The 20,244-nt window shown below is 44.0% G+C and overlaps 1 protein-coding gene across 1 annotated transcript in view; it reads left to right on the forward strand.

Moving 5' to 3' along the window:
* The window catches only part of DESI2 (desumoylating isopeptidase 2), a 43,195-nt gene that overhangs the window by 18,515 nt on the left and 4,436 nt on the right, over positions 1 to 20,244 (forward strand). Inside the window, exons 2-4 of the mRNA XM_044267062.1 lie at positions 10,138 to 10,210; positions 12,679 to 12,772; positions 14,762 to 14,903. Of these exons, the coding sequence (XP_044122997.1) occupies positions 10,138 to 10,210; positions 12,679 to 12,772; positions 14,762 to 14,903 (309 nt within the window). The remainder of the gene's footprint in view (positions 1 to 10,137; positions 10,211 to 12,678; positions 12,773 to 14,761; positions 14,904 to 20,244) is intronic.

A 20,244-nucleotide genomic window follows, 5' to 3' on the forward strand; every position in this document is an offset into this window, starting at 1 on the left:
TATCCGGGCACCTGTAGTGGACCTGCCCCTGAGGTTCCGTGTCACACAGCTTGGTCTCTGGTGGCCAGCTCGAGGAGCCACGGTTCAAACTAACCCCCTCTTAGGCTTGCGCCAAGCTCCAGGAGTGGGAGCGGGCTGCTCCAGCTCAAGCGAAAGGCCTTGGGGTAACACTGTTCTGCATTATCCCGTTTCCCCCAAGTGTGTCACTGGAGACTCTGGCATCTGCTACTGTTCAGACGACAAAGTCAGCGACGACGTTATCCGGCAACAATTCACAGAAGTCCCGCTACCACCCAGTCTCGTCTAATTCGGCAGCTTGTTCTGTTTGTTTGTTTTGCGGGCCTGCGTGTTCTTGGCTGGGATTTCATGCTGCAGATTTAGATTTTTCTTTCTCTTAGAAGAGTCCGTGTTTTTCGGCGTTCTGCAAAAGCAGGGATTCCCACAGCGGCTCGAGAAGCCCTGTTGAGCTTTGTAGGGAGGTTTTCACTGCGGAGATGCCACGGGAAATGTGTCCACGGCAGTAAATACTTTCCCAAAGTAAAGCCAAGGAATAGCAAGCGTTGGAGAAGCGCTGAGAAGCACTCCCATTAATTTCAACCACCTTGAGCTCGGAAGGGGTGGCCGTTAAGCCAGCGGGGAAGTCTGACAACTGAGACCCTTCAGCTAAAGGCTTCGCTTCTCCAGAGGGTGGTGTTTGTTTCCAGTTACCTGATCGAATCCCCACTTAAAACAGGCACCATTCCTGCTGTCTGCAAAGCCTGGGCGGGACTTTGAGGCCAAAAGACTGGAGGAGGCAAGGAGGCGAGGCACGCTGACCTTGAATTAAGCGCCCCGCTTCCACCAGCAGCCTGGCCAGTTTTTCAAGATCGAGCCTTTCAGGCGTGTGCTCTAATAATAGAGCAAGGAAGCCCGAACAGGAGCAGAAACATTTGGAGGGCGTCTCTCTCTATGACCGGTGTTCCCTGGAAGGCCTTACCATCTTTTCTTCTGAATTCAATCAGGGGGAAAAAAAAAATCACACCAAAGGAAAAAACATCGAATCTGCTTCATAGCGTAAATTCTGAAAGTTTTGGCAGCAGCGCGCAGCTCTTCATATGTTCATTCTGGTCGCTGACCAGAATACATCTGTTTAGTGTTGGTTTTTTCTGTTCTTGATGTGTTATTTGTTTATAGCCTGGTTTCTACATGTTTTAGAAAGCAGCTGTCTGGGCTTAGGAATGCCGTCTGTAATTGAGAAGTAACCCATTTTAAGGTTTTTGACTGGGGATAAGAGTTCAAGAACTAATTGGGCCATCTTTTCTGTTATTATAAAATGTTTTAAGGTCACTAATATATTTTTAACTGGTGTTTGTTTGTTTGTTTGTTTGTTTGTTTTTGGTCAAAAGTCCCACATTCATAATTATTTGTTTTCTTTCACTCCTAGTAAAGTTTATATTAGACCATTTGTTAGACTAAGAACAAGGGAACTTTTTTCCTCATGAATTTCTTGGTTTTCATTTTGTTAATATAGGGAAAACTTCCTATAATGCCATCTTTCCTTCCCTCCCCTCCCATGAAGCTAAGTGTGTATTGTATTTAAAGGAAAACTTATCCTTGGGGGACACATTATTTATAGAACCGTTTGCGTTTAAGTTTGCCAACTGTAAAATAATAGGCTTTCTGCCATTTGACACAAGTTAGTACATCCTTTATTTCTATTCCTAGTGTTTTTAAAACGGGTTTTTAATCCACATCCCATACAGTTCATCCTGTGCACAATTCAGTGGACATGTGAACTCATGTGTTCTTTACTCTGAGAAAGTATTTACTACTGTGGACACATTTCCACATGTGTTCACTGAGTTCTACAACCATCATATCAGACCATGTTAGAAATTTGTCTTCACCCTAAAAAAGAAACCCCATCCCATTAGCAATCACTTCCATTTCCCTGCAAACCTCCCCTTTGTAGATAACCACTAATAATACTGTTTTTTAAATTTACCTATTCTAGGCATGTCTTGGAAACGAAATCCTACAGTAGGTGGTTTTTTCTGACCTAGCATAATGCTTTCAAGGGCTATTCATGTCATTGCATGCGTCAGTGCTCCATTCCTTTTGTCGAGAAATATTACATTGTAGAAACACTACACCCTGTTCACTCATCAGTTGACGGACATTTAAGGTGTTCCCATTGGTTGGCTATTAGAAATAATACTGCTGGGAAAGTTTTAATCATTTTCAGATGCAGAGCTATATTCTTTTGTTCAATTTATCCCTAAATATTTTTTTGATGTAACTATAAATGGAATTTTCTTTTTTTAAAAAATTTTTTATTAACATATAATATATTATTAGCCCCAGTTGTACAGGTCTGTGAATCGCCAGGTTTACACACTTCACAGTACTCATCATAGCACATACCTTTCCAGTATAAATGGAATTTTCTTAATTTCATCTCTATATTGTTCATTGCTGGTATAGAGAAATGCAGTTGATGTTTTATGTATCATCCTGTACCCTGCAGTCTTGATGAACTTGTTTATTAGTTTTTAATAGGTCATTAGTGGACTTCCAGTAATTTTCATTATGCAGAAGCACACCATCTGCAAGTAGAGATCATTTTACTTCTTCTTTTCCAATCTGGGTGTCTTTTGTTTCTTTTTCTTCTCTAATTGATTGGGCTGGAAATTCCAGTACAGGATCTTTGGAAGGGACAAGAGCAGACATCGTTGTTTTTGTTCCTGATCCGAAAGGGAAAGAAGGCATTTTATCTTTCACCATTAAGTATGACTTTACACTTGATCTTAGCCATAAGGCCAAACTGTGGGTTTTCATAGATGCCCTTTATCAGACTGAGGAAGTTTCCTTAAATTCCTAGTCTGTTGAGTGTTTATATCATGAAAGAGTGTTGGATTTTGTCAAGTGCTTGTTTGCATCTAAGGAGATGATCCTGTGGATCTTGTCCTTTATTTTGTTGGTATGGTATATTACCAATATGGTATATTACATGAATTGATTTTTTTGAATATTAAACCTAACTTCCATTCCTGGAATAGATCTCACTTGCTTTTTATATGTTGCTGGATTCAATTTTCTAGTATTTTATTGAGGATTTTTGAGTCCAAATTCATATTGGTCTGTAGTTTTCTCATGATGTCTGTCTGGTTTTGGTGTCACATTATTGGGAAATGTTCCCTTCTGTCTTTTGGAGTAGTTTGTGAAGAATTGGTACTGGTTATTGTTTAAATATTTGGTGGAAGGGCACCTGGGTGGCTCAGTCAGTTAAGCATGACTCTTAATTTCAGCTCCAGTCATGATCTCAGGGTTGTGGGATCTAGCCCCGCATCGGGCTCTGCACTTGGTGGGGAGTCTGCTTCTCTCTGTCTTTCTCTCTCTCTCTCTCCCCACTCCCACCCCCCCCCCCGCCTCTCTTCCCTCTCATGCATGCACTCTCTCTCCCTCTAAAACAAATAATATTTTAAAAATTAAATGTTGGGTGGAATTCACCAAAATCATTTGGTCACAGTCTTTTATTTGTGGGTGGTTTAAATTACTAATCTGTTCTCTTTCATTCTCATTGATTATAGATCAATTCAGATTTTTTATTTCTTCTTGAGTCAGTTCTGGCAGTTTGTGTCTTTTCAGGAATTTGTTCATTCCGTCTATTATCTAATATTGGTATATGGTTGTTCGTTAGCATTCCTTATAATCCTTTTTTTTTCTGTAAGGTCCATAAAGCTGTCTGTTCATAGATTTATAACTAATAAATAGTTACCTTAATTTCACAAAGAAATTAACTCTAAATTTGGGGGCTTTCTAGGGATGGAAAATACAAAGAAACGTGATCATCAGAGGACTATTGAGCTCTTCGTTGTTAACTGCTAACAGTGAATATGTAGCATCACCATTGATTCCTGCCTGGCCCAGAATATTAAGACAAAACCTTTGCTGGGGGGAAAAATGATGTTAGGAGAGGTAGGCTTCTGCTGCCTAATACTACCCAAAGGAATCTCTCTGGGTAAAGACAGCCTTTCCTTAGCAACTTCTAAGTTTCCTAAAACCTTGAACAAAACATTTGACCTTATTGTCCAACTTTGCATCCAAGGGTAGAAGTAGATGCTGGAGCTTGAAAAGCTCCCGAGTATTCATTTTTCACTGTAGTACGTCAGCACTTCACGAGAAATCTTATATAGATCAGGTCTTATTATAGTGAATTCCAAAGGACCAGCCAAATTTCTGGATAGTACATTTCTCTCTCATTTTTAAGTTTCTCTAATTTTACAGATTATCCTTCTCAAAAAATGTGTCACAACATACCCTTTCTTTTTTAGAATGTAAAATCTTGAATACAGGGAGATTTCAGACTCTAAAGTAGCAGCATACATACCCAGGCGACTGAAAGGAGTTCTAAGCATGGGAGAGATCATGATCTTTATTCGTGGAAGGGCAGAAAAGAAGATTCCTGAGTTCGGTATCCCCACTCTGGCAAATACGTCCCCATTGTCACCCTGGCCAAAAGTCACTGCTTATGTATGATTTTTAGTTTCCTGAAAACCTTTCTGTCTCCTGAGAAAACATTTAGAGTCCCATTATAGAAATTTATTATAAAAGCACTTTTGGAAAACTAGTGTGCAACTAAAAGATAAATTGTTAAAATTAAATGCTATTAGACTTTTAAATGGAGAAAAATGCTCAGTTTACTAAGAGTTTAAAACCATTTGATTATTGCAGACAAACCATTTTGGATGATTTTCTTTTTGGAAAAGATGCATTCTTTTTGGAAAACGTTCTATATTTTGGAAGAGAAGCTCACACTATAAAAAGAGAAAAGGTCACCTTTAAATGAGAGCTGTCTGCGTTCGGAACAAAAGCTGTCGGTGCTGTTGTTAAGGAAATCGCAGTATACAGACCAAATTATTGGTTGCAAACAGTATAAACAATGGAATTTTTCAAACGGAAAAGACAGTTTAAGTCGAAGAGAAGTTGGCTGCCAAGGAAACCACTGACTGGAAAGAAACTAGCAAAATTTTTATGCGGACTAGCCTGATCACCTTGTGGGATTTTTTGCTTCCTCTTCTGAGAAGGGAGAGAAAGGAGGAGGATAGCGAGAAACATGGAAAAGCATCTCTTCTGCTGTAAGGAGAGGAGAACTAGATCATTCTCCTCAGTTCCCCCTAACTTTTTATTTTGAAAATGTTTATGACTTCCAAAACAAAACAAAAACTTGGGACGCTTGGGTGGCTCAGTCAGTTAAGCAGCTGCCTTGGGCTCAGCTCGTGATCCACTGGGATCCACTCCCACATCGGGCTCCCTGCTCATCGGGGGGTCTGCTTCTCCTGCCGGCTCTACCTGCAGCTCCCCCGCTTATGCTCTGAAATAAATAAAAATAAATAAAATCTTAAAAAAAAACCAAACTTGAAAGAAGAGTACAATGTGTATACTCTTCCCCTAGATTCACCAGTTTTTAAACTAGATTTGCTTTCTCGTACCCTCCTACGCACACAGTCACTTTCACACCCTTGCAGAAAATAAGTCACAAATGTTATAACATTTCAGCTCTAAATACTTCCACATGTATTTCCTAATAAGACATTCTCTGCCTAACCACAGTACTGTTATCACACCCAGGAAATTTTCCATTACTGTTTCCCCTAATAATGTCTTAGGGAAAGGGGGATTTAACCTAAGATATAGTCAAGGTTCCTTCATTGCATTTAGTTGTCATAATTTTTTTCATCTTCTTTAAAGAATAGCCACCCTTCTTTTGATTTTTATGTCACTATTTCTTTAAGAGACCAGGTTGCTTTTCTTATAGAAAGCCCCACAGTCCAGTTACTGATCTTTTTTCTTATGATTATATTCTATTAAACATATCTGACAAAACTAACAAAGGAAATGTTGTGGCCTTTCTGTTTTATCACATCAGGAGGTACATAACATCAGTTTGTCCAGCTGTCAGTGATACTGTGTTTAATCATCTACATAAAGTAATAGTCACCATATTTTTTTCATATTTTCAAAGATAACCTTTTTTGGGGCGCCTGGGTGGCTCAGTGGGTTAAAGCCTCTGCCTTCGTCTTGGGTCATGATCTCAGGGTCCTGGGATCGAGCCCCACATGGGGCGCTCTGCTCAGCAGGGAGCCTGCTTCCCCCTCTCTTTCTGCCTGCCTCTCTGCCTACTTGTAATATCTCTTTCTCTCTCTCTCTCTCTCTCTCTGTCAAATAAATATAATTTTTTTAAAAGATACCTTTTTTTCCTTATAATACAGAGAAATATGGGGTTCAGTACTTTGAGACCAAGTGAACATTATTCTCCTTTTTCTCCAAGATCAGGAACAAAACCAGGGTGCCCCCCTTACCACTTTTACTCAACATCTTATTGGGATTCCTGGCCATAGCAATTATGCAAGAAAAAGAAATAAAAGGCATGCAAATTGGAGAGGAAGAAGCAAAACTGTCACTACTTATGGATGATACCATATATGGAAAACTCCACCTGTTTTAAAACTATTAGAATTCAGTCCAGTTGCTGGATATAAAATTAATATATAAAAACCAGTTTCCAATACACTAATAAAGTATTAGAAAGAAAAATCAAGAAAACATCCCATTTACAATGGCATCAAAAAGAATAAAATACCCAGGAATAAATGTAACCAAAGAGGTGAAAGACCTGTACACTCGAAACTATAATACATTTGTGAAAAAAATTGGAGAAAGAGCAAGATTTTATCCTCAAAGACTGCAAGAATTAATAATGTTAAGATGTCCATACTACCCAAAGTAATCTACAGATTCAGTGCAATCCATATTAAAATTCCAGTGACATTGTCCCAGACCTAGAAATAATTCTAAAATCTGTATGAAACCACAAATGACCCTGAACAGTCAAACCAATCTTGAAAAAGAAGGAGAAAGCCAGAGATACCACTCTCTCTTATTTCAAACTATACTACAAAGCTACAGTAATCAAACAGTATGGTATTGGCATAAAAACAGACACATACATCATTAGAACTGAATAGAGCTCACAGACTTAAACCCATGTATTTTTGGTCAGTTGATTTACAACAAAAGAGGCAAGAATAGAGATAGGGAAAGGACAGTCTCTTTAACAAATGGTGTTGGGAAAACTGGACAGCTCCATGCAAACGAATGAAACTGGACCACTGTCTTATACCAGATACAAAATCAACTCAAAATGGGTTAAAGGCTTGATTGTAAAACTTCAAATTATGAAACTCCTCCAAGAAAACATAGGCAGTGATAAGCTCCTTGATACTGGTCTTAATGCTTTTTTGGATCTGACTTCCCAGTTATAAAGTAAATAAGTCATTGGGATGTATTGTGCCATGCAGGAATATAGTCCGTAGCATAGTATTAACATCGTAAGGTGATAGATGCGAACTAGACTTATAATGGTGACCATTTCACAATGTATGTAGGTATCAAATCACTGTATTCTACACCTGAAACCAATATTGTATGTCAGTTATACCTCAATAAATGTAATTTTTTTTTCAAATATTTCAGATAAAAGTGAAAGTAGCCCTTTCTACTGCTCTACTCCCTCCCTTGCTATGTCTGCACCCCTTTCCCAGACTGTTAACAGTTTGGTCTGTATCCTTCAAACTTTCTTTTGCTGTAGTCAGTGTTGTAAAATACTACAGTTTTGTAGTATGTTTCCATTTTAGCACAAAATATACACAAAGGGCATATTTATTTATCTATTTTGCAAATATGCGATCACATGACAGATAAGATATCATAATTGGTGTTTTACCTTATACGTCTTAGGGATCTTTTATGTCCATATGTATCAAGTTATACATAGCTACTCTTTTAGTAGCTGTATGATAGTTCATAATACAGATTTACCATAATTTATTTAACCATTCCATTACCGATATCAGTGTTGTTTCTCAGTTTTCAGTATTATAGACAACAGTTAATATCCCAGAAAATGTCTTTGCATATGTTCAAGTATTTCTGTAGAATAGATGCCCAAGAAGTATAATGGTTGTTTAACTGTTACTGATTCACACTTCGGCGGGAGCTTCCTCACACCCTTACCAACACCAGCAATATTTAGCAATATTTTTTATATTTGCCAGTCTGATGGATTAAAAAAAAGAATGGTAGCTTATTGTTTTCATTAGTATTTTTCTGTTTACTAGTGAGAACGTTAGTTCATGTTTGTTAGCCACTAATTTCTTCCATGACTGCTCACTTGTCTATAGGTTTGTTTGTTTTAAGATTTTTATTTATTTGAGAGAGAGACAGAGATAGAGCACATGAGTGGGGAGGGAAGGGAAAAGCAGGCTCCCCAGAGATCAAGGAGCCTGATGTGGGGCTCAATCCCAGGACCCCAGGATCATGACTTGAGCCAAAGGCAGATGCTTAAGTGACTGAGCCACCCAGGCGCCCCAAAGGAGTTAATTTAATGGAGCTTTTGTGTATGGTATCCCTTGCTGTCTGAATTTTTGCTGCCTAAACTGTAGAATTAATTAGATTTGATGAAGTCTTGAGAAATCCCTTTCTGTATGTACCCTCACTACAATACCCAAAATCAGTTCAATTCAGGTAATATCCCTAACTTGCCATCCAAATTCAGGCTGTCCTAAATCAGGAACCAAATAGAATCTGAGAGAGAGCGAGACATATTATCATTTTCATCTTTTCTCCTTGTGTCTTGTTCATCCTTTGATGTTGTGCATGTGGTTTTACACAATAAGAAATTTGAAGTTTTTGTTGAATATCTGTGGTTTTCCTATAAAAATTCTAGGTTTTGCTTTACTTAGGTCATCTTTTCCCATCTAAGAATTTTTTTTATCTATTTTCTTCTCTATGATTATTTTTAGACACACCAGAATTTTTAGATACATGAAACATATTTTTATGCATGAGTTTTGTCAACACCTTTTTAATAGTTTAAACTTTAACATTGTTCCTAAACACCATCTTGATCATATACCAGATTTTTACACGTGCAAGGATCTGTTCTAAAGCAGTACCGTCCTGTGAATGAGTGTATTGATATTTAGATGAGAAAGCTCCTCCTTCTCTTTCAAATATTTCTTGTTTATTATTGCTTAATTTTTCTTCCAGGTACATTTAGGACAGAATAAATTGACATTATCCATTTATACTTCCTCCAGCGAAGTATATGTATGTATGCGAACGTGCACTTCCCAAAGTCTGGAAAACTGGTTAGGGGTCTGGAACCAGGGTTAAGACTTGAATAAACCCAGAAACATTAAAGCCAAATTACCTATCCTCTAATCTAGAAGAAACTTAATGAGTTTGTAACACTGTTAAGTGTTGCCTAAGTATTTGTTTAATGAGCTGTCGACTCATTTACTGCCTTCTTCTAGGTAAACCCTCTCCAGTCCTCCTGGCACCCCTCCGCGTTCATCCCCAGATATCCACATCGTGATGCTTGGTGCACCCTCTTTGCCCTTCCAGACATTTCTCCCCATTCCCTTCCACTCTACCACACCCCCTACATTTTCTACCTGGGGAAACCTCATTTCTTGCTAAAAACCCAATTCAGATACTGCCTTTTCTGGGAGTGTTTACTGCACGTCACTGGTAAGATTGTGGTAGCCTTTGTGCCTCGTATTATTTGTTCCTGTATTATCGTTATCCAACTTTGAGCTAATCAGGACATACATGCCATATATATGTCTTAATATGTCTTTTTCAAACGTTTTTGAAAAAATACAATAGCCCAGTCCTCAGGGAGCTCACCAGAGAATGAAAGGGAAGGCTTAAGATAGAAAAAAAATAGATATGAAAGCATATGCTATGTGTGATTTTTTTTTTTTTTTTAAATCGCAGGAGAGCTTTTATATCCATTTTTTCCCCCAACCTGACCAGGTTTAGACTGTATGGCTTATGCTCTAAGCCTTTACAACTTGAGGCAGTCATTTTGACCCAGGAAGGCATTCCACACGGTTTGTCTTAGAAGCAGAAGTGCAGAGATAGGACCAAATGAGCCATTATTGTTGAGTTCGGGGGCCAGAAGGGAAAATACTAAGAAATGAAGCTAGAAGGGCCTGACTATTCCGTGAAGGGCGTGGGGTAGTAGTTTCCTATCATGTGGAGTTAAGTGGTAAGTGGACAGATACTCTGAATCTCTTCTTTTTTTCCTAGTACTGGATGAACGAATACACCTCGTCCATCGGAATTGGCGTTTTTCATTCGGGCATTGAAGTATATGGCAGAGGTATGTGTACCCACAGTCTAAGTGTCTAAGTAGACTTTCGGAAGATTGTTTTCTTTTAGAGGACTTGCAGTTCATGTCTGTAGCGCTTCCTGGTTTTTTCGGTTGCTTCCATACATGACGGTGGTAAGGAGAAGAAAATCTGCCCACATTCGTTTACACTGTATTTTGAGAAAATGCCCAAAGTTGAATGTATCTGGGGAGAAAGTACGTGACCATACATTCATGAAGTTATCTTTTATTTCACATACAGGGTCTTAAAAGATCTTTGCCTTTTGAGATTGTCTTACCATTGACAGCCTTGTGCCAGTGATACTGGAGTCCTAAAAAACCTGCGCGTTGAAAACCAGTCACTGCGGTCGGAGAGGAGTTGGTGCTAGTGTCAGACTTGAAATAACCAATTTCCTGAGGGAATTTCAGTACTAAATTTGTTTTTATAGACTTGCAAGTGTGTCATTACAAAGTTTAAAAATGTCACAGGGCAAATCCCACCCTTGATTACATCTAGCTTTTTGCTCAGGAATCATGGCCTTTGTCATGAACTCAGCCCTTTCAGTCCTCTTGGTCCTTTATTACGATAAATACGACAGGAGCCACTCAGGCCAAGCAGCTCTCATCAACAGCTTTTTCCTTGGTTCTGATTCGCACTGTTGGTGCGGGGTAATTTCCTCCAGACCGAGCCATAAGTGGGATGGTCTGCCTAACGCAGAGCACATTGCCAATTCCAGCAGGGCTGTAAGATCGTATTATTTGCATCATAAACTCCCCCTGTAGCAGAAATGTCTTTTATTTGCCTCAGCCAGGCGGTCTCTGTACCAGACCTGCGAGAACACGTGATGGCAGCCTGCCCGGAGCCACCCGTGGAGGTTGCAGACCAGCTTGCACGAACACGAGAAAAAGGTTCATGTACCCCAGTGTGTTGGGGGCACTGATACTGTCCCCTCCTGATGCTCCACATTAGCTGCCACTGGCTACGGCGTAGCATAGGAAATGTTTACTGTGGGGGTCCTCCCCGTGAGCTCCATCTTACTGGAAAGGCTGCATCTACCAAGTAATCCCCCAGAGCACGGAGGCTTAGCAGATTGTCGCTGTGGGCCGCATCATCGTCCGTGGGTTTACTTCCCCTGTTTGATTTGGTTTCTACCAAAGTTGTGTGTGTTGCTTTTTAACTGAATTTCTGCGGTGTGTTCCGGTCTTTTAAGTGCCATCCAGTTCTGAGCCACATGACCATGCCGCTGTGACATAGAGAAGGACATGGGGACAAGTGGCACTTGCTCCATTTTGCAAACAAAGAAACCCAAGCTCAGCTCTGCTCAAAGTCCTGCTGCTGATCAGTAGACCGGGGACTTGAACCCGAGTGTTCTTGCCTACTAGTCAGTACCCTCACACCGGTCTAGTCAGTGCTCCCCTCCGTAAAGTGATTTAGGAATAATTAAAAACACCGTCCAAGCATGTTCAGGGAGGCTTATCCAAGCTAAGGTCAATATCTTCCTGAAAGTGGAATGGTACTTCTGGAATAAATGGCTGACGACTTTTCTTACTGGAATTGAAGTAAAAAAAAAAAAAATCTAAACATTACCTTTCCACATCTGACTTGATTATCTACAGTGTTTTATAAAATCCTGTCGTTAAGATCAGGCACTTTATTTCTTATCCACGTCCTTGCTTTTTCTCTGGAACGTCTGGATCAGAAGGAAACTTGGTGTCTGCCTTGTTCGTTGACCTTTCACAATTATATTTAGTAAATGGTAAGCGAGGAGATTCATTTAAACATTTGTGATTTTGAAAATAAGTCCACCACAGTCTAAGTATCTCCTCCCAGGAATTTTAGTTCCTTCCTTATCTGAAAGCACTGTCTGCTTCTGTTCTGGATCAGAGCTGATTTCTCGGGAGCCGATAGCACGCGCCATCCCCTCCTGGCTCAGAGACGTGCTGTAGAGAGTGTGTGTGTAGATGTATGTGTCAATGTGGCAGCTTCTTTTTTTCTTGATGAGGGGAATGGAATTCAGTTTTTCAGGCTTGCTAATGTTTCACTCTTACTCAAAGATAAACCAACAGTCTTCAACCCAGGAGCTGTGCAAAATCATTGTTATTAGACAGCTTTTCCGGTAAAGTGCGAGTTTAACATTTGACCGCTTTAATTTAGAAAAAGACAACACACGGAACGGACCACCCACTTGGTTTGGCACAGTAACGACGCGGAGAGACCACATTCCCCCGTGGTAGCCACTTTGCTCTCACCAGCCTCCACGAGATACGGATCACCTCGGAGTATCTTTCTTTAGTGCTTTCATTAGTGGAATCAACTTGTGTACGAGTAACAGCCGAATGAGATGTTTGTGAAAGTATTGATAACCTGCAAAATGTTTAGATGGTATCATTATTATCCTCATCATTTATTAAAGCTAATACAGCATTTCTGATTAATTTTGTGTGATAAATACTAAAAATCATGAGTTTTCTCTTTTCAGAATTTGCTTATGGTGGCCATCCTTACCCCTTTTCTGGAATATTTGAAATTTCACCAGGAAATGCTTCTGAACTAGGAGAAACATTTAAATTTAAGTAAGTAGGGAGGATAATTTTTATGCTATCTTAGGTGCCAAAGTGTGTTTACAAGCATACAGAATTCATTCTGGAGACGAAAATCTAGGAAGTTAAAATGTTTCTTTGACGGTGTTGTAGTTGCTGACTATTTAAAACTGAATCTGTCTGAAGTTGTATAAAGATGGGAATTGGCCCTCTGAAATGCCTGACGTAACCTAGTCTGTTGCTTGTATTCAGGACCCACGTAAGTTCCCTTGTGTACTTTGAAAACGTTCTTACCTTGGTAGGACTTGGGTTCTGCTTTAGAAGACGTTTGTATGTAGCAGTGGTTTCCCCTCGACCTCCCATGCAGGGGGAGAGGGAACAGGTGTCTGTATGGTTCAGGTGGTAGCTACCCTCGGGGTGAGCAGAGCATATGGGGCTGTTGACTCTGCATATACCTGAAACTGATGTGACATTGGGTGTCAAATACAGTTTATTTTCAACTCAAATAAAGTTTAAAATTTTAAAAAAATATATATGAAGAGAAAAGAAATGGTGGGTAGGATTTTTTTTTTTTCCCCTGTTTAAGAGAGAGCAAAAGAGTGCAAGCAGGGACAGAGACGGGCAAAGGGACAGAGAATCCCAAGCAGGCTCCTCACTCACTGTGGAGCCTGACACAGGGCTCGATCTCACAACCTGAGCTGAAATCAAGAGTCGGGACCCTTAACCGACTGGGCTACCCAGGTGCCCCATTCAGTAGGATTTTTTTTTAATCTTTTCATTTTTCCCAATGAAAGGGACACTGTTTATACATTTGAAATAATGGAGCAGTTGGTTAGCTGAGAAACTGTTAGTAAGGTGTGTGTATCACGTGTTTGAATACACCAAAATACTCTGGAGCCTTATGAGTAGTCAGCAGCACTGAGAATTTGAATGCTTGATAATCCAATTTCCATTTTTTAATGAAGATTTGTATTTAAAGAGCTATTTAGAACCTTAGGTTCAAGGAGCTTTAAAGAAACTTCTGGGCCTGTGATCGTTAATTTGCCAAGTAAAAAGTGTTGAAATGAGGTTATAATCTTGAAATTCAGGATAGGATGCCACTTTTTTTTTTTTTTAAGATTTTTATTTATTCATTTGACAGAGAGAGCATAAGCAGGGGGAGAGACAGTGGGAGAGGGAGAAGCAGGCTCCCCGCTGAGCAGGGAGCCCAATGCAGGACTCGGTCCCAGGACCCTGGGATCATAACCTGAGCCAAAAGCAGACGCTTAACAACTGAGTCCCCCCAGGCGCCTCAAAGGCTACACATTTTTATCACTATGAAGTTCATCGGTTTTCTTGGCCGGTCACAGATTGGCTATAATGCCATCCTTAGGTTTCCGTTTTAACAGGACTACTAGTAAAGGGGTTTTCTAAGTATTTTCAGTTTTCTTGGATTCCTAACTTGTATTTGACTAAAATTCTGCTTTCTACTGCATAATGTCTGTTGCAAATCCAGGGTAGCTGGGAGTCAGGTGCAGGGCGGTTATTTTTTAATTGGTGGGCTTGGTTGATTGGTTGGTTTTAATTCCGCTCACGGTAGCACAAAAGCAGATGACATAAAAGACAATTTCTGAACGTGACTGTGGCCAGCCCTTTGGGGGCTGGAGTAATTGAGCGGGAAAATTTGCGGCATGGATCTGGTTCTCTGATAACCTGACGGCGTATACAGGCCTTGGAAAATAACGTGTTGCCTCATTTTTAATACACGACACACTGCTCCATCAAGAAAATGACTCGGTTTGCGTCTGTATGATTCAGAAGTAGCGCACCTCGGAGTTTATTGTGGGAGAGTCGAGACTCCACAGAACTTTTGAAAAGTATCTCATTGACCTTGTAGTCGTGTTTGTTGTGGCTTTGTTAGGCCAGTCACAGTAGTCCCGGGAATAAGCCAGTCCTTAAACGTGCCCTTTAGAAATACTTAATACTTTAGAAATACTTAAGACTCACACGATTGTGTTTCTTTCCTCCTCCTTTTTCTTCAAGAGAAGCTGTAGTGTTAGGGAGCACGGACTTCCTGGAGGACGACATCGAGAAGATCGTGGAGGAGCTGGGCAAGGAGTACAAGGGCAACGCTTACCACCTCATGCACAAGAACTGCAATCACTTCTCCTCGGCGCTGTCGGAGGTGAGTGCCGCTTTCTCCGCAGATCCTTTGAGCAAAAAACGGCCCCGGCGTCCTCGCCGTCTGCTTTCGCCGCCGCCTGCGTGTCTCCTGTAAGCACAGGCCTTCCTGTCGGGGGAGCGTGGCGCCCCTTGTCCTGTAGGAATGAATGAGCTCCCCGAGGTCCGCGGCTTCCGAGTGGGCGCAGTTTCCGACCGTGCCCCCGACCACGCCGCGGCCGCGGGGAGAGGGCACACCGATGACCCACGATCGTCTCCTCGGCTCCCGGTTCATTTTCTTACCGCCTGGAACTTGCTCTTGAAAGAAAGCAATGCCTGAGCGACGGCTGCCTCTCAGCCACGAGATTCTTCTTTTTCTGTTTCAGTTCCGGTGTGCGGTTTTTTCCCCCCAGCTCTGAAAATTGTTCCTAAGTCGTTCATGTTGCCACTCTGGAAATTTCGTTTCGCCGGCTTACACACGGGCACGCACTTGCCTTGGGAGTTTTTGAGTCCCAAGTGGGAGATCAGAGCTAGATCAGAATCGTAGGACCAGGAGACGGAGGGAAGAAATCACAAGATTAGGAAATAAGGTCGAGCAGATTAATGGGCACTCGAAGAGCTTCCCAGTTCGCCGACTCTGGGCGGCCAGAGGCAGGGGCAGCGCCAGGCCCCGCAGGACCCAGACAGCGGGCAGGACAGGTGGAGCCGCTGCCTCGGTGGCCTGAGCATGGGTGCCCGGCTCCCCGGCTCCCCGGCCCTCTCCCCTGCCCTCACAGCTGCCACAGCTCGGCTCTCGGACAGACCCACGGTGGGGACGCTGTGCTGCTTGGAGGATGCGTCCTGCGCCCGCCGCACGGAGGGTCCCGCCACGGAGCACGGAGTCGGCGTCTTCACGTTCGCCGACGGTTCGCCCGGGTGTGGAAGCCGGAGAGGCAGCACCAGTCTTGTCGACACGCTGACACTGTTGAGGTGACCCGGTTGCATTTGGGGAACGAGAGAAGGTGGTTCAGATCCTTCTTGACCCTGCTTGTCCCCTCATCCGGGGACCCATAGGGACCCGTAAATGTTAAAATTGGCAGAGACAGTAGCAAGCACCCAATCCAGTCGCCTCATGTGACAGGGCCTCTGTGCCCTCATCTGGGGTCTGGAGGAGCCGCTGGGCTGTCATCCGTTGTCACGGGGGAAGCAGCCTACACGATCAGGAACGGTCGATCCGGCCCCAGGAGACCCAGCGTCTGGATCCCCCGGCTGTTTCCGCCAGGCTGCAGACATCAGGGGGACCAAGTGTGGCCCAGGTGATACCCAGATCTGTCCTCTCCTCCCGGCAAGAAGAGAAAAGCCCCCCAAATCCCCAAAGTTGAGTTTGGAGGCGGCCAAAAGTGCTAAAACTTTTGTGTTGCTCTCTGTTCCTCGTGAGAGGGAATGTGGCTAAAAGGTTTCCAGGCCTGAGCCAAGTAGGAAGGGAAGCAGGGGGGACACCACACTGACTCTCCCTGATGCTCGCGTCCCTGCTCCCCCTCACCCTGTCCCAGCTGGCATCTCCCCAGACGCTGTCACCTCTGTCTAAGGTTACTGCTGGGAGACTGTGAGGGAGATGACATAAAAGAGACCATTTCCAGGGGGACTTCAAAGTATTAAAAAGCAGTTTTTAGATACTAATGAGCTCTTGTAAAATCAGATGTCTGACCCATTGAGGTTGCTGATTATCCGGCCTGATGTGCACATTTTGTAGCAGGTTTTAAGAAAAGGGTTTTAGGGACACCTGGGTGGCTCAGTTGGTTAAGCAGCTGCCTTCGGCTCAGGTCATGATCCCAGCGTCCTGGGATCGAGTCCCACATCGGGCTCCTGGCTCGGCAGGGAGCCTGCCTCTCCCTCGCCTCTGTCTGCCACTCTGTCTGCCTGTGCTCGCTCTCACTCCCTCTCTCTCTCTGAAAAATAAATAAAATCTTAAAAAAAAAAAAAAAAAAGAAAGAAAGAAAAGGGTTTTAGGGAATACTTGCATGTTGCGTCCTGGCCTCAAGGCATCTCAACCTCACTCCTGCCAGAAGAAATGCCGCGGCCTTTATTTATTTAATTCTGAATTCACAATCCTAATTGGCTGGGCTTGACTCATAGACTGAAACCCGGTGCCGTCTGCCACCCTCCTTGCTATATTGAGAGGTAGAGGCTCAGGGAATGGGACTTGTCCCTGGGGACCATTGCAGGTCAGGACACTGTCCTTGGACCCCTACACCATGAAAGTTAGGGACGCTGACCGGCCGGCCTGGCTTCCTTGCAGATGCCCCTGGGAGGGGCTTTTTCCTGCTGGGACTGGCTGCGTTGAGTTGCTCATCAGCTTCGAGTTTCCAATACGGGGAATGATTGAATCCGTAACCAGTGATTCTTGCCAAAACTGCAAGTCGGGGGGAAGCCCGTCACCAGGACTGTGAGCCCCTGCTGCTCCTGACCCCCGTCCCCGGGTGCTTCCGGGCGGCTCCGGCCACGACTGGTGCGTTTGGGAGCGGCAGCCAGACCGCCCTTCTCCCGCAGACACGGGCCCATCTTCTCTAGGCTGTTTGCTAGGTAAGTGGTCAGGGCACAGGGAGTGGCGGTATGAACCCATTTTGAAATTTTCTGAAAACTCAGGATTTTACCCTGATGAATCCCTAAACATGTTATGGCTGTCTAGTTCAGGCACATAGACATATTTCCAGTGGGAACGCTTTGTCCCTCCTGTGCACATCCTTTTCAGATCATAAAGAGGGCTGGATGAGAGCAGGGACAGTTTTAAAAAGTAAAGTTAGGATTGCTAAACGGCACACGCTGATTTCATAACAAGAATAAACAGAAGCCCCAAACCGCAGCCCCTCAGGAGGAGAGAAGGGGAGCGGCCGTAATAACCTTTCTTTTTCAACACTGCGCCTTCCATTGTCCTAAAGAAAAACACTGCACTCGGCCTCTCTGGGCCGCTGCGAGGACTTGGAGTCCCACGGGGCTGCCGCCCTGTTCCTGCACCTGCCGCACACGACGCCACATGCGGCTTCCACACCGCGAGGCCCACGACCTGGCGTCACGGACAAACAGCTGTTTGGCTCCGACCGTCTCTAGGCAGACCCTCCGGAACCAAAATTCAGCCGGTTTTCCAGGCTCGATTGGAAACCTTTGGGCAGAAGCCCCGTCTTCTCGTGCGTTTGGTGGCTGGAGCCCGAGAGCGCGGACCGGGCGGCTTCTCCACAGCAGACCTTTGTTTCTCACCATTCTGGAGGCCAGGGGTCTGAGGTCCAGGCTCTGGCAGATTCGGTGACTGGTGAGGTCTGTGTCGTGGGTCACAGGCGGGAGAGGTGGGGGGCACTCAGATCCCTGGTTGGCGCACTAATCTGTGCCCCAGGGCCAAGCCCCCCAGAGGCCCCTCTTCCATGCACGATAGTGGATGGCGGCAGCACACCAGCTTAGACGGGACAGAAAGCTTTGGTCTAGAGCAAGGCCCTTGGTGCTCACTCCCAGAGACAGAGTGCAGTGGGTGGAGACCTTTTAACCCGGACTGCCTGACCTGTGTGCCCTGCTTGGGGTGCCTTGATGTCATAAACTGACTGTTCTAGGGGTAACCCGCGTGCCCTCTGGGGTTTTACTTTCTGGGTGTGTTCCCGTCATGATATTGCCTCGGCCCCGAAAACCTCTCGGGCCGACTTCGGGTTCCTGGCCAGATCGCGCAGGTTCTGAATGATGTGTCCGACCCGGTAAAGATGGTTCGTACCGACACTGAAGATGGGCGCCACCCGGCTTTCTAAAATGAACCTCTATGCTTAGTGGGATTTGTTTTAACTGGCTTAAGGCCAGGAACCCTAAAGGGTATAACCGAAATCAATACTTCAGGTTCAATGAAAGAGAGAGAAAAGTTCTCCATCTCGTAAGAGAAACGCTGTGAACAGACTGGATGACCTAAGAAAAGACGAACAAATTCCTAGAAACACTATCTTCTGAAGCTGAATTATAAGGAATAGAAGATCTGGCTAGACCTGTTACTGCTAAGGAGATTGCATCAAAAACCTCCCAGCAGACAAAAGTCTAAGACCAGACAGCTTGACTGGTGAATTCTACCGAACTTCATTCAAAGATTTAATACCTAATCTCCAACCTTTCGCCAAAAAAGAAAGAGGAGGGAACACTTCCACACTCCTTCTGTGAGGCCAGCAACACCCCAATACCAAAACCGGACAGGGACACCACAAAAAAAGGAAAATCACTGGCCAACATCCCGGATGAACAGAGATGCAGGAACCCTCAACAAAACATGGCAAGCCAGAGCCAACACTACATTAAGAGGATTCTACACCAGGATCAGGTGGGACTTTTACTAGGGACGCAAGGGTAGTTCCACATTTGCAGATCAGTCAGTGTGATACGCCACCTTAAAGTGAAAAATAAAAATCATATGATCATCTCAGTAGGTCCAGAAAAACATTCGACAAAATTCAACATCCGCTTACGATAATGTTCTCTCGGTGAAGTGGGTAGAGCGGGAACTACCTCACCACAATAAAGGCCGAAGGCGACAGGCCCACAGTGCCCGTCGTACACGGTGGGGAAAGATCCAGAACAAGACAGGGGTGGCCCCCTGCCCTTCCACGCGGCGCTGGGCCAGCTCTCCCTGGGCGTCTGTCTCTTCGCCCCTAGTGAGTGTGTATGGGGGGGAGGATTTCTACAAGGGGAATTACTGGTTGAAGTAATTTTGCTCCGTAAACCACCACCCACCGTAAGAAGTGTGTTTTACATCTGGATGCAGCAGTTACACGTGTGTACGTAATGCATTTAGTGTCACAGCTGGCCCTCCTCTCTGCAAACTTCAAGTCACGATGCTGAATGACTCACAGATGGACTCAAAGTTTCGAGACATTGGCTTGGCAGAGGACCAGCACGCTTCTGAGAGGGTCAGGGGGGAGGGGGGACTGGTCACAGACTGGACTCCGCCACGGAGAACTCAGCCCACGGGTGTGGCCTGTCGCAGCACGATCCACCCACCAGAACAGGAGGCTGTCATTCTTCATACCGTTTTCGGCTGATCAGGCCACACCACCGGGCGTAGGGAGGAAGGTAGCTCATCGGGTAGAACCAGGACTTGGGAAGTAGTTCGGAGGAAGGGAATAGTCCGCGGAGGCTGTCGCTGACCCGCACGGTGCTCGCCACGCCTCCGCGCTTCCCCTGCAGCTGTGCAGGTGTCCCTGCCCGGCGCATCTCAGCTCTGAAATACAACATAAAACTTGTTTGCCTGGGTTTCTGACGGTAGAGAGACGGGAGTGGTATCGTGTAAGGTGACCCCTCGGCTTCCCCCCAGATCAAGTTCACAGACACGTTTCTCATGTACTTGTTTTTTAAAGATTCTATTTGAA

Source organism: Neovison vison, chromosome 10 (genome assembly GCF_020171115.1).
Source record: "Neovison vison isolate M4711 chromosome 10, ASM_NN_V1, whole genome shotgun sequence".
Lineage (NCBI taxonomy): Eukaryota > Metazoa > Chordata > Mammalia > Carnivora > Mustelidae > Neogale > Neogale vison.